General features: G+C 35.9%; 1 protein-coding gene across 1 annotated transcript in view; it reads right to left on the bottom strand.

Annotated features, from left to right (window-relative positions):
* The window catches only part of LOC108755303 (pair-rule protein odd-paired-like), a 36,407-nt gene extending 22,608 nt beyond the window's left edge, over positions 1-13,799 (bottom strand). Inside the window, exon 1 of the mRNA XM_018498226.1 lies at positions 12,690-13,799. Coding sequence (XP_018353728.1) covers positions 12,690-13,647 — 958 coding nt within the window. The 5' untranslated portion in view covers positions 13,648-13,799. The remainder of the gene's footprint in view (positions 1-12,689) is intronic.
* Positions 13,800-15,028: the final 1,229 nt, after the last annotated feature.

Here is a 15,028-nt window from a genome sequence, read left to right on the forward strand (position 1 = left end):
TGGGCCGGGGGGGAGGAGGGGGGGTGGCAGTAAGAACAGAACGAAAAGGAGCGTTTATTCCGAACAGAAGAGCGGAGCGGAGTTATTTTCTTGTCGAACAGCTCATCCCCCGGTGGAAGATAACCAGAAATGTTTGATTTCTTTTAGCGCCCCGTGCACGCGGGATATCTCATCTCGCTTTTGCACCTACGCATTTACGTCAACCGGCGCGAAACTGAACGTTCCTGGTGAGGAAACACCTCAAAGGATTTCAGAATGCATGATTATAATTTATCCGGAACGGACAGGTACATACGCTACGTTCGCGTCTATCGAATTTATCGAAGGCAATGCGAGGATAATTTCTATAATTATTCGTAACATACAATCACCAGATTGCATTTGTATAAACGAACGTATACTGAAATTTGAGTAAATTCTTCAAGTGTCTCTCTCGCGACATTCCATGCAGCGTCGTTTCTGCACTGTTATAAAAATCCAATCCAATTTTTCGAGTTAAATAACATTTTTTTATTTTTAACTTTTTTATGTGTGTCAAAATATATAAATCAATTAATTTCTCTGGTTAGTTTCAACGTGATATACTTATTAATACGTATGCATTTTTAGTAAATAAGAAACTAAATTCGAGTCAAATTTAATATATTTTTTTTTAAGTTAAATTTGTAATTCCAGTGTTTAATCAAATTAAATTAACGAAATATTGAGTAAGACCTGCAGAAATAATTAAAAGTAGTATAATTAGTAACTCAAAATTAGTATAATTGGACATTATGAATTTAAAAGTGTATATTATTTATAATATACATAACACAACTTATAATATGTAGATGTAATGAAATTTGTACGTTTCTTCACGAAAGTTCTGATCGGAAACACAAGAAGTTTATCGCCGATCAATCATCTCCTGTCGCAAAATGTACAATATTATATGTTGTTTAATTATAAGGAAATTATTGACTATCTATTATTTGCATCGTGTTGCATGATTGATTTACGATTCCTGAGGGACGTGACTATCATCGCGAGAAAATAATCGGTACGTTAATGAGCGTTAATATCGCCGGGAGGTGTCTGCGATGAAGGCAGACGCTTTTAATTGCTGCGAATGTGTGTCGCGAATATTTCATCGCGAACGAGGTACTGTGACATTCTAGGCCTGTTAACCGCGACATTAATGTTAGTTGGCAATTACATTTCCAAAAGGGTTTCCATCAAACTACAACGTTAACGAGAAACCTGTTTATCACGTTGTGAATTCTTCAGAGAAGCATATTGTACATGAACATATAATATATACCAATTGCCAGTTCAAATGTAAATAAATTAATATCAATCAGTTAATTAAAAATATCTATTCAACAATGAAATGAGCAATTTGATAAAGTCACAAAATTTTTTTCTATTTATGAAAATTACAAAAATTAAGAATCAAATCTCAGAATAATATTAACTTTTAAGCATTTCGGGTGGAAAGCGAGTACAAAAAAATATAATTAATTTATCAAATTTTCTTATTGTGTGTTGCAAAATAAGCGATGTTGAACTATTGAATTTAGATACACACGAGACATTAATGATGGGAGCTGTTTTGTACATGCATCAATAACGGTATATGGTTGAGGGAAAGGATAGGAAGCGCGGCGCCTCGTTATTTTTTCAGCTGAGTGATCAAGAAACCAGCCATTACCAGCGACTATCGCCAAAGAGTAGGCACGCGTGCGTTTAGGAGAGGTAATTAACCGGTTGTGTTTTTGGGGAAGCCACTCGCGTGCCGTTCGATTTTTACTAGTGCTATATCTACACTAAGAAAAATGTCTAATTAAAAATAGAAAAACTATATAATTCTGATTATAATCAGAATTCCTGTTATTTCAATCGCTGCACTTAGCGCCGAAACACTACCGTGTCTCCCGATTAGAATTCTTGTAGATTTAACCAGAAAATTATGTATAACCCGTCGACCATTTTCAACCAAAATTCAAATTGATCCAAGCAGACATTTTTCTCAGTTTTAGATTAAAAGAATGATGGTAACTCAATCCTTTGAGTTAAATAACATTTTGTTATTTTTAATTTTTGTGTGCATTAAAAAATGTAAATTAATCTATGTATTTTTATGATTATTTTTAAAGTAAATAACTCTCTATATAAATAACGTCTATTAACGTGCACTTAATAAGTAATAAGCTAAATTTGAATTTAATTTATATTTTCTTGAATTAAATGATTTGACTGTATTGTTTTAGTTTAAATTAACGATATATAGAGTGCGAACAGTAACGGCCTATAATAAATGATTTATAATTCAAATTGGATATAAATTGACGTTATCAATTTAATAGTGTATTAGCTACATGTATCTACATTCCGATACTCGGATACCCTCATTGACAATATCAATTTCCATTAACCAACAGATTTGCGTTTCATGTTTAATGGGGTGGTGTTTTCATTCTTCAAGCTGATTCTGTTGTTCCGATCTTTATTGACTATCTGTCAAAATCGAGGTACACTATTAATCGTATCAACACTCGTTTCCGACAAACTAGAGATAGACTTTGTCTGCGTAAACACGTCGCTTCTCAACTCTCGATATTTAATACTCTGTTATTGTAGAATACATAAACCCATGTTTATTTTAAATAATTGATATGTCTATACACACTTAGAAAGACTGAAGTTATTTAACAGATAAATAAATTGAAGAAACTGATATTTTAAATAATTGTTTTAATATATGAAATATTAATATATAAAATTAATTTATGAAAAATTGTTTAATAAATTATAGGAGCTTTAAAACAAGACAATTTAATGCACATTATTTTACTTTAGAAACATTCTGCATAATTATTCATTCTTAGTAACAATAATAAATAGATAAAGATTATTGTATTCATTACAATTATTTTAAGAATCTATATACAAAATTCTTGAGTTGAGAATCTTCATTACTTTGAAAGCAATTCGAATTTTATCAACAATATATGCAAATCGCTGGCATACTCACGTTATTTGATTATTCTTTTTATTTTTTGTTGAGTTTCTCTGCGCGCGTAGGAAATGAGTTATACAATTTTTATAGACCGATATTTGCGAACTAAATTGACGGGTTAAGGGCGCGCTTTCGGCACCCTCGCGCTGGACCATATAGCCGAGATCGTTAGAGCTTTCGTAGGTGAGAGAATGCCGGAGGCTACGACTAAAAGACGGCCTGACGACCGGGCGCGCGCCACTTTTGCAACAAATCTTTCTGTCTAAATCAGTTTCGCGAGTGAGATAAGTGTTTCGCCATTGAAACCCTCCTAACTTGAAGTGAGAGAGAAAATGCTCGTAAATCAGGCCTACTGATTCAATACGCTGAATTACTTTTGCGATAAAACTTAGGATACGACCACAGAGATGTCTAGATTCAAAGGGTTATTATATAATAGGATATATTTAAGATGCAGAGAGAGAGAGAGAGAATATACACAGATATTTTATTATTAGAGATTCATATCGGAATAACTTCAGACTTTTACTGAGAGACAATAAGAACACTATAATGTACACAATCATTACACAATTTTTACATCCCTTACAAAAATTTAATACTATAAGACAGTAATTAATTACTTATTTGATGTACTAAAACAATAGTGCTTTTAATACTTAAAAATAAGTAATTAATTATTGTCTTTCAGGTATTGTGTTGGCAAGTATTAGATTTCAATAAAGGATATTTACGAGAAATTAAGCTCACATCATAAATGTGATTCCTCGACTGGTATAAAATTAGTTGACAATCTCCAATATTTATAAATAACACTTTATGCATGTTCATTCTTGTGGCTTTGTTTTGGACTTTGTTTGGTCTGCTTGTCCCCTAACTTGATTAGATTTATTTGAAAACAATGAATGTTTCATGAGATATTGAATTCGTCGCGAATTTGAGAAAACAGTTTGTCAATATATATATATATATATATTATAATAAATATAAGATTTATCTCGAAGAATGTATTCTATAGGAACATCAAAATTTGCGAACAAATAAATAAGATCTTTCAGCAAAAGAGAGTCTACAGATCTCATAAATAATTATAATAAATTAAAATTAATAAATATATGAAATATTATGCAAAACAAATTTTTAATATTTTTAACATTTATGATACTTCAACTGATCTCGTATTACCCAAATATATTTAATATCCTAAGTTATCGTGTAATCTATTCTTATTATATACCACGTAAACCGCCGTTCTAATAATACAACTATCTTGATGAGAAATGAGAAATGAGAGATAGTTTCAATTTTCACCGATTAATTCTCCGTATTGTGCTCGCGTAGCGGAGAACATCGATTTATCGTGATCCGCTCAATTACTATCACATCGCCAATGGCGATTCGTTCCTCGATATAAAAATAACGGGAATATTCCGAGTTTCGTCTTCGCGCCTCTCGCCTTATATTTCACGCTGTCAAAAGATGAGCGAGCGCGTCGTGTCGAGCGATCGATGAAGGTGTGGGCGGTCAAGTAACAAAGCGCGTGGTATAAACAGGAACGTGGGGTGGTTTTTTATTGGCGGCTGCTTTTCGAGGTGCAGGCGCGAAGGACTGTCTCGCCCTTATCGACCCACGAACTTGTCCATGGACTTTTCCGCGTTATTTGCCGTACCAACGATACTTTATGATTCATCTTCGCAATGCGTGAAAGAACATGATATTTCTGCGATCGAGCATAAGATAATGATCCTATCTGGCAGCATTAACATGTGTTTTTTACTACATCTTTCTTTTTAAGAAAAAAAGCTCTTGCCGTTGTAAATGAAATTTCTCAAAAAATTAACCTAGATTTTAATTCAAAGAGTCCATTAATATTATATAGATTTTTTTATATGGAGGAGAAATCCGACATAAGGATGGCACGATTTTTAGTTCAAATCGATACGTCTTACCGAATTTCCGACGTTTTTTTTATTTTAAACTTTCGTTGGCGATGGCGTTGGAGATATGGGACGATCTATCGATCTTCGTCGGGCATTCTCGAGAAATATCGCAGAATTGTATATATCTGTCAACCGCAGCCGTCTGGAGGCTCGTGGTCCGATTTCACGATGCGCGTTATCTCTAAATCGAATTTCTCGATTTGATCGAGGTGTGCGTTGGCTGGTCGTTCCGATCGATCTTCCCGACAGAAAGATTCCGATAAGTCGTCGATACGATAATCTCGTGCCCGCATCGTTTCTCTGTCTGACCTCGGCGCAATGCCGCTGTCATCGTTCCTAGAAGTATCTGTCTTGGTATTGTTACGCAAAATTCATAAATTCCGAATGGATTTCTTCGCGAAATCACACTTAAAAATATTTACAGTCTATTGATTTTGCGCACATAGCACAGCGTTATGAATTGACTCATGCTTTCGTTGATATCGCATAAACATCTCATTGAGGTCAAAGCGAAATTCACGCTTAATCCATTGTATAATCCGTTTTTTCGGCACTGATCACGCTGTCGTTTCAAGGCGGAATAGAACTAAGATCTATGTGTAGAGAGATGCCTCCAAACTTGGTTTTGCAGGATAGGGTTGTAGTTTGATGGTTTTGTAGTAAATCCAGAGTTAGACGCAGTGATATACTAGCACCGCTTAACCCGTCATTAAGCTCCCTTGATTTAATTCTTAAGATAACTTAATTAAGTTCTAAGGAAAATTTAAGCTAAAAAACTTTAATTTAAAGACTTAATTTAAGTTAAGTTAAGTTTCTTTAGTTTAAAATCTCTTCCTAAGAATTTAATTAATAAACTTCCTACACTGAGAGAGAATTGATTAGTGTGAATAACTATTTATTTTGTTGGTATGCTAACCAAATTTTGATTAGAACAACACAATTTTTTAATTAAAAAATAAGTAAGTGTTTGTAAGTCACATATCAGAGTAAATTATTTATACCGGTAAGTTATTTGTACCAAATATTTTATTCAGTATAAAGAATTCTTTCTAAAAGCTTAGTGAAGTTACCTTAAGAATTACATTAAGTTTTTTAAAATTGCTATTGGTTATAAATGTACAATAAGAAAAAATTCTGTACACATATGACTGCTTTTCCGCACTTTGACTTTTGTAGACATTTCGATATTGGATTGACAACTTTCAATTTCTATTGTCCTTTATTCGATCTCGAAGTTTAGATATTAGAATTGGATTTTATCAAGATGTAATACTGATTTGTGTGATGCGATGAATGGATGCTTGCGTTTGTCTCGACAAATTTCCACTGTTCCCCGCTTCGATTCGAATTCGTTCGACCTTATAATTCATCATTTTGAAAACTTCCGAACCGTCGTTGGTTATCACACGTACAAATACACTCGGCATACACCAGCGTTGTTGATCGCCGTCGATTTCCAGCCGGCGGCCCTCCGCTTGAGCAAATATCGTCTCGCGCTTCGGGCAACGCTCCTCGTGTGGCCCCGTACTTCTCTTCTCATAATTTCTCGTGGTCTCTTTATCCGATCCGGCTCTTCTCGTTTTACTGTCCCGTCGTCTTTTCTTCGTCCTTCCACCATCTTCGTCGAGAGACGCATCCTTCGTACTCTCGGCATTCCGTGAGGCGAATCCACCAGCTTCCACTCTTCCAACGTCGCGTCTTCCAGGCTTTACACCCTCTCCATGTCGTGCCCCGACGACGCAAAAATATGGAAGTATACTGGCCTCTCCGCGCTTGAAAGTAATTGCCTGTATACTGGTACAGGCTAACTCACGGCGTAGCAACGATCGGCAACTACTCGGGATACTACTTGGTAAATCCACTGGAGCCATTTCAGAGACGACGTGACTTCCGGCAAAATAGTAGCGGTTCTCGACGATATCATACGTCGCATTAAGGTATACGCGTGCGTATGGAATAAAAGAACACAATCTTGATGTTTTCACAAACATTTGAGCAAAACACACACAATGATTAATGATTAATGATTTCAACATCATTCAAGTCTACATGTCAGTACACACGTGAATTCGAGGATTCTGAGACAGCGAGAAAAATCAAGAGATACTCCATTTGCAATATTTTTATTACCTCTGTCTGGAATCTCTTTTTTGTCCAATAAAAATTTTTTTTACTGTTTTAGACTTTCAAAAGATATGACTAAATTCAGGGTTACTTTTCAATATCTCTATTACATTATCAATTTTTTATAACTCAAATGTTAATACCTTCAAATTGAAATTTGAGCAAAAATGAGAAAGAAATGTGAGAATGAAATTTTGCTTCTGCTGGAAAAGACAGATTGCAGACAGAATTATACACAGTTGGAAAATTTGTATTAAATTTAATTAATTTTAATTAAATTCAATATTTCATGTATCGTAAACGGTTGACTTAAATTTTTATGTTAATTTAACACAAGAATATAAGAAGTAACATTAATAATAATAAATATTATGTAAAAGAATTAATATAAAAAAAGTAACATTAATAATTTGTAAGCAAACTATGGAAGCATATTTTAATATTTTTTCAGTAAAATTAACATTTATGATATATTAAATTAATACATATTTTATTCATTTATTTTAAAATTAATTTTAAAATATTTTTAAGTCATTTATCCACTTGCTCACGAATTGTGTTAAATTACTCAAATATGTTAAAAATTCAACACAAAATTTTAACAAGAATTTGAGTGGATCATTTACGATATAAGTATAAAACATTTTTTACTGTGTAAGATACATCGACATTTTGTCGATAATAAAATAATGGAGCGCTCATGGCAGAATGGCTCGTTGCATTTGCACTAAAAAAAAGTCGAAACATTCGAAAAGTTTACCCCAAAAAAATCGGCGATTAGGACCAGCGAGCTTTTCGCCGCTCTGTTTATCATCACTGGCGACAATTAAGGGATTAGCGAAACCGGTTCGCGTATTTTCTTTCATAAGCGAGTTGTGTCGCAGCCTGAATAAGTAGCCATTTACTTGCCTGCACGTATGGCCCTTTCTCGACACGGTGGTTCGCCCCCTACTTAACGCTTATTCCCCACGTCCCTTCGTGGACGACTCATCCCGTATCATCCCCCTATTCTTTGCCATCTAACCCTCCGAAAATCCTGACCAATGGCATACAAGCCATAGGATCCATTGTTGATTTGACCAATCGTTGCTGCCTATTCCACGCACACGCAAAATCGGTTTCACGCGTAACACACTATTCTTTACACTTTTTTCCACCCTCTCCCCTTCCGCCTGTTTGCCATATTCTCTGCTGCGGGAAAGAGGGGAGAAGAGCTATAAGCTGCTTTAAAATGCATATCGATTTATCCTAATGACCGACGCCGTTCCACCAGGTCGCATCTGCGGATTAATAGAACAGATAGTCCACGGGAAGAGAATGATTTGACAGCGCACGCTTTATTTTCCAATCGCGCGGCGAACAGATTGTGACCGGTTACCGCAGTTGCTTACTTTTTCTATATTCGTTCTTCACGTTCATGTGTGTCCACAATAAGCGGCAATATTTCAGTCTTCCTCAATTCGCCGTATTGTCGTACAGTTACGATGGATTGACGTTCCGATGCCGCGACTCGAAATCATTTCTATGCTAATGGATGCTGCGTTCCATCGATCATTGTTAAATGCAACGTCACCAAGTCCCGTACTTGCAGGCTATTTGCACTTGGGATCTTTATGACGCTAAAGCACGATATTGACACATTATGATAATATAATTATAATATAATGCACTCTATATATGCTAAAACGATTATTTCTGAATGTTATACAAGAGAAATATATTTATGTATATGTAGAGGATAAGTTGAAGCTGATTATGAGATAGTTTAAAATATTTTTTCTTCTGGAGAAAAAAATTGATAATAATTATTAATTGAAAGGGAAATTATAAGAAGAATATATTATGAATTATGAATTAATATTTCACTAATGTAATAATTGAAATAGATATAAATGGAAAAATATTATTTGTACCTAAATATCCATTGCAAGTATATATGTAATAAATATTAGTTATTAACAGTTGAATAATAAACTTTCGCAAATTATATTACTTATTTAATTATTTTATTGTATGTAACATACTATTACTTATTTTGAGTCACGCGTCTTTCTCCTATGGATACAGCAACTTTTTCATTTATTTATTTATAATATACGCTTATCTTTTCTTGTTATTTTTAGTACTGCATTGAATCCATCTTTTTGTTCCAAGTTATGTTAAATTATTTTTCTTTATTGTATATTCCTCTATAGTATCTACTGACAATTATCGTGACAATTAATCGTGACAATTAATATTTATTTTTTATTATAAGAAGAAGACACGTATGCATATTTCCGCTCAGTTCGAACAATAATTAATATATAGTTATTTGCTAGCGATTTATATTAAGTAAATGAAAAAAAAAATAGAAAAATACTCAGCTTTTTAAAAAGAATTTTGTTTATTTATATGTTGTTTACATAATACGTATGTCATATGCTGTTTATGCATGGATGTACAATTTACCATTTCATAATGTCAAGCAATAATTTTCCAGATAATTCCGAATTATGCGCATTTAAATTCGTTTCACTTCGTTTGAAGAAAACAATAGAGGAATATGTGTGGAATATACACAAGAGAAAAATATTTACGGTACCGTTTGTGAGAATGACAGAATGGTGCTGCCAAATCGCATTTACGTATTCCAAATAGAAGAAGCGAGAAGAGCAGGGAAAAAAGGAGGCGTAATAAAGAGGCGTGATGCGTGTATACGCGCGCATTCACAAGCAATGTGCGAAAACAATGCGTGAAGCCGTGCATGGATCGAGGATCATTTCTTGAAAAAGCTAATTTATCTCGACGAGGGAGTCGCATGAGGGTTGTCGTTGCCGTGATCGATTTTCTTTGAATTAATACACTTTATTAATTTAACCATTTTTTATTTATAAGATCTTTTTTATTAATTTGCTGATTTGTCAATGGTCATTTTTAGAGATTTTTAGAGATTTTATTTTAGCGATTTTATTTTTTATTTCTTTTTATTATTATACTAGAAAGTACAATTAGAAAATCAATCAGATTAAAGATATGGCATAGAATTCTTGGTAGATCTTTGAAAAATGGAAATTGATAATTTGTTAAATATTGTATAATAAAAATATAAAATAAATGAAACGTATATACATGTATAAAATTTACCGGTATATTAGTATTGTTTTCTTCCTACTCCGGAAATATTTCACAGATATAGATCTAAAATTTTAAGATACTGTTTCAAGACATAAATCTTTAGAAAAATACAAATAAAACTTGATTTTATCGAATGTTTACTCTGGCATGAACTCCTAAGCTTTCAAGTAGAGTACAATAGTTGTTATAACAATATATATCCCAATCTGTGACAGAGGGTGGCACAATGTCGATCTGGGCGTCCCAAAGTGTCAACTGTACCGTTGAGAGAGGGGGCCACGGGAGAGAGAGCTCACATTCTACAATGGCGTCGGAAGGGTGGCGTTTGTTATAAATGAAAACGAAATTTAATCACACGTGATATACTGCTCCCAGTACATGGGGTGGGTATGACGATGAGCGCACGAATTCGCATCGTGTGAACGAAAATACGGGCACCTGCGACTGTTAGTGGGATCCTGGATGCGTATACTCCCTGTGCGATTTCATTATTAAAAGTCATTAAGAGCGGGTGGGTGCGCGCAAAATAATATACATATCCGACATATTACCGCACGTGTTTCTAAATTACGCGAAGGGGTTGATAGATTTCTCAGAGTTAGCCAAGAGTTATGACTGACAGTATCTGATATTTTATGATTACATTTTATTTATTTTATTTATAATTTTTTGAAATTTTAATTAAGGGCATAAATTAAGTTAGATAGATTGAATTAAAGTTTTATATATAAATTATATCTAAATCATCAAAGAAATAACAAACAAAAAATACTGAATTATTGTTATATTATACTATTGATAAAATATATTTTTTTATTATACATTATGGTATTTGTATAGATATCTGTGTTTAATTTGTGAATTTATGTCTTATTTAATATATACATAAAAAATAGATAAAAAGTAAGTGATTAGAATATAAAACAGAATAATCTGTAGTTACTCTTAATTTAGTAACTTTTCAGTGCTACACTTATAATTGATGTAATCATCAATGAATATTTACTATTTTTTAGTAATATTACACAGATTCACGTTTAGAGATTATATTACTTCGGTTTACAGCCTGTAATTATTAGAATTATTTATACCAATTAAAAAAATATAGATATATACATATAATTTCTTATTTTTTAATATCTTGGATAAGATTATCTTAGATAAGATTACTATCATATATATAATTAGTAATTATAATGAAACGTTTTATTGGCTACTAACAAAGACAACGTAATTTTTTCCTCATTTATTCTTTAAAAATGAATAATAATATAATATAAACCTATGTAATTTGTTTATGCATTTTATTCATTTAAATATCCTCTATGACGGTGTTACAACCTTTTAAATAAAAAATACAAAAAAAACAAGAATATAACCTGAAATGGATATCAGCAACTGGATATTTCTTGTCTATTTCCTACTTAGATCACTGTAAAATAATTATAATAAAAGAAAGACAAACTCATGAAAAATAAACTACACAACGGAATTAATAACTTTAGAAAGGAATTCGCTAACAGGTCCAACAACACGGCTAACGCCTAGCATTTAGCCGTCGCATCGGCCAATGGGACGCTCGTCTGACGAATAAATATGTAAATACAATGTCCACCGCGCCGTAGGCATAAAACAACACGATATATGGCCCGGTAATTTCTTAATTGCGCTCCGAAAAATTCTTGTCATCATAAACAGCCGGTTGATTATATTGAAACGGCTCAAGGCGCCGAGGGCGTCTCGTGGATGAGACAAGTGAACGGAAAAAAAGAATAAAAAGATGACAAGATAAAGAGTAGAAGACATGGCAATACTAATTTTCCTCACACGATTATTTATGCGACTCTAACAGTAAGCTCCGCGCATGATCTCGCTTGACGGAAATCGAAACTAAGCTAATGACATAGAAAATCTTCCCTCTTTGTCTGTGTAGTCTTCTTCGACGTAATAAACGGTCGGTTCCCGTATTAATCATTCTCACGCTCGGCCGAGTTCCGGCGAGATTTGAAAGTGACTCATGCCACGGAGAAGAAGGTAGCTTACATGGATATAATTTATGCGATTTGGCGGTTTGTGGCAGATCAGAAAACGGAGCTAATACCGCTCTCTAGACGGCAAGAAGAATCGGTTCGTGGAAAGGTCATTCGAGATTCCGATTCAAATCTGTGAGAGTAACCTACGCATCTAGATCGTGAACGCGTCACGCTGATGGGATCCGAAAAATTCTTGGGGTCGGAATCCGAGAGAACGAAAACGAAAACTGTTTTATGCTGCGTTTTTTTTTTATGTCTCGTGCAGATAAAAATCTGTAAAACTAATTATATCTCGACATTCGACGTCAACATTGCAGACGTCAGTCAGTTTCTACTGTACAAAAGTCGTTGTATGCGCCATAAAGCTATATGATGATAAAAACTGAGTTAACGAGGTCAATAAAATCTGCTGAGGAAAAGGGATCGTAGTTTAAGCGAGAGGCGAAAAAAGTAATAAAGGATAACAACAGTACTTACCAGTGTGTGTTCTCTTGTGTATCTTGAGATTCTCCGACCTGGCGAAGACTTTGCCGCAGTTTTGAAACGGACACGAGAACGGTTTCTCCCCGGTGTGCACTCGTATATGATTCACGAGCTTGTACTTGGCCTTGAAGGCCTTACCGTTACGCGCGCAACCCTGCCAGAAGCACGCGTGCGTTGTGCACTCTGGTCCGCCCACGTGGTCCACTGTCAGATGCGACACGATGTCGGTAAGGTTATTAAAGATTTTGCCGCAGAATTTTCTTCCATTTTCTGGTAACGCTGGGTCTTGGTCTATCCACATGCAGGTGGTCTCGCGAAGTTGGCCGCCGCTTCCGATAGTACCCGCGTGGCTGCCGCCGACGCCGCCGGTGCCGTTCGGCCTCGGAATGAATTTGTAGAAGGCGCTGTGATGACTTGGATGGTTCATAGCCGGATGTTGCTGGTGGTGGATAGCGGCCGGCGTCATGTGCGGCGAGCCGATAAACTGGTGATGAGAAGGTAGCGGTCTGGTGTCCTGAGGATAGTGCCCAGGATAGTGAGTAGCTAGTGGATGTTGACTGGGATGGTGAGGAAATTGCTGCATCGTCGCAGCTGTACCATCATGATGCAGCGGCGTAAAGAGGCCTAGTCCACCGCTTTCAGGAGTGGTAGGACTCGCCGTTGCTATTTCATGTTCTCGTCGAAGGATAAACTCGCGCGCGTAACTAGGATGATGACCCATGTGATGACCCATATGAGGGGCCATGTGAGGAGCCGTGTGAGGATGATGTGGCGGGTAACTTTGAGGATGAAAGTGATGATGTTGCTGGGACGGTGCTTCGGTCCCCGGAGGTGGCTGAACGTTCGCACCGGGATCTAATCCACTGGTTGTCCCGCCACCTCCGGGTGATAGCTTGATGCCCAGATTGACGATATGATGCGGGTGAGATGGCATACCCTCGAGGAAACTCATTATTGTGACTGGCGTACGTTGACTTCAAAAGTAACACCAAGAACTTTGTTTACGACGATATAACTCAGGTCGCGTCGTCAGGCAAGGGACATGTTTGATACATCTTCGACGCCGTTGGATTTAAATCCCTCTTAAAGACTATGGACCGGAATATTTTTGAATTATAATTGATATATAGTGCAAAAACATGTATTTGACATAGAAAGTATACAGGCCACAGTATACTTCATTCTAGAATCACTAGTCTTGCCAAGCTGCTTATTCTAAGCTTTCGTAAAACCATATCTCATATGACCATATCATCATAATATTGATATTTCCATGTCAAAACAAGTCCCATTCTGTTCCGATTAACGGGGGATCTCACGTTTCACGTAACATCACGAACTCGCATAAAGATACATTTGTACACGTGCGAATTACAACACTTTTAGATGACTCGCGGAATACACGATGATCATCAACGATCAATCATCTGTTTTCCGTTACTTGCGCGCAACCGTATTACGCGTTTTTAGGAAATAAACACAATACTTCCTCAGTGATAACGTGGCGATAACAACAACGCGATGACAATCGACGGCGTCCCGGGTGCGCCGTGCGGTGAGGATGAAACACACGTAACGCTCCTCGCTGCGTTCACAGCGGGACTGAAAGTAAAGGACTCCCACCGAGGCAACGCACGTCTGATTTCGGAGTCCGGTAGATTTCCCCTTCTTTCTCTGCGAGTCGCGCGCGTTTCTCGTTCCCTCTTCGTCCTACCGTGCATTGTCCAACCTGGTGTTTCGCCGCCCCACTGTGATTGGCACCGCCTTCTACCCCTACTGAACGCGTTCTGACGGCGCGAATGTAAACCGTGATCCCTACTACTGGTGAACTTATTCTGGCGGTACCAGCGTACCATTGGCGCTGAGGGCATCGCTACTCATTGGAGGCCACCGAATAAGGAGGAGCCCATTAATTTACCACGGACGGATAGGCGTTGCGCCTACCAAGGCGCATGTCGAGATTCTGCACGCGGTTCACGCCCTGTAGTTTGAAAACGTCGCGCAGTGACGTTCCACGATTTTATGCACGTTGAAGAACTACTCTCTTGTCTTTTGATACATAAATATCATGTGAAATATTTAACTATATAGAGACTTTATGCATCAATTTCCGAGATTTTTTTTTATTTTACCTGTTAAAACGTTAGATTATCGTGCAATATAGTCGATGATAGGTACGCAATAATTCACGACGCAATCGAGGTTTGAGAATAAATGTCACATATACGCGAATGAAATCTGATTAAGATAAGGCGACAGTTATACTTGCAATAATAATGATTTACCATTGTTGTAAAAACATTATCGTATAGAAATTTTATAATGATATTGAG

The sequence above is a fragment of the Trachymyrmex septentrionalis genome, unplaced genomic scaffold (genome assembly GCF_001594115.1).
Source record: "Trachymyrmex septentrionalis isolate Tsep2-gDNA-1 unplaced genomic scaffold, Tsep1.0 scaffold87, whole genome shotgun sequence".
In the NCBI taxonomy this organism is placed as follows: Eukaryota; Metazoa; Arthropoda; class Insecta; order Hymenoptera; family Formicidae; genus Trachymyrmex; species Trachymyrmex septentrionalis.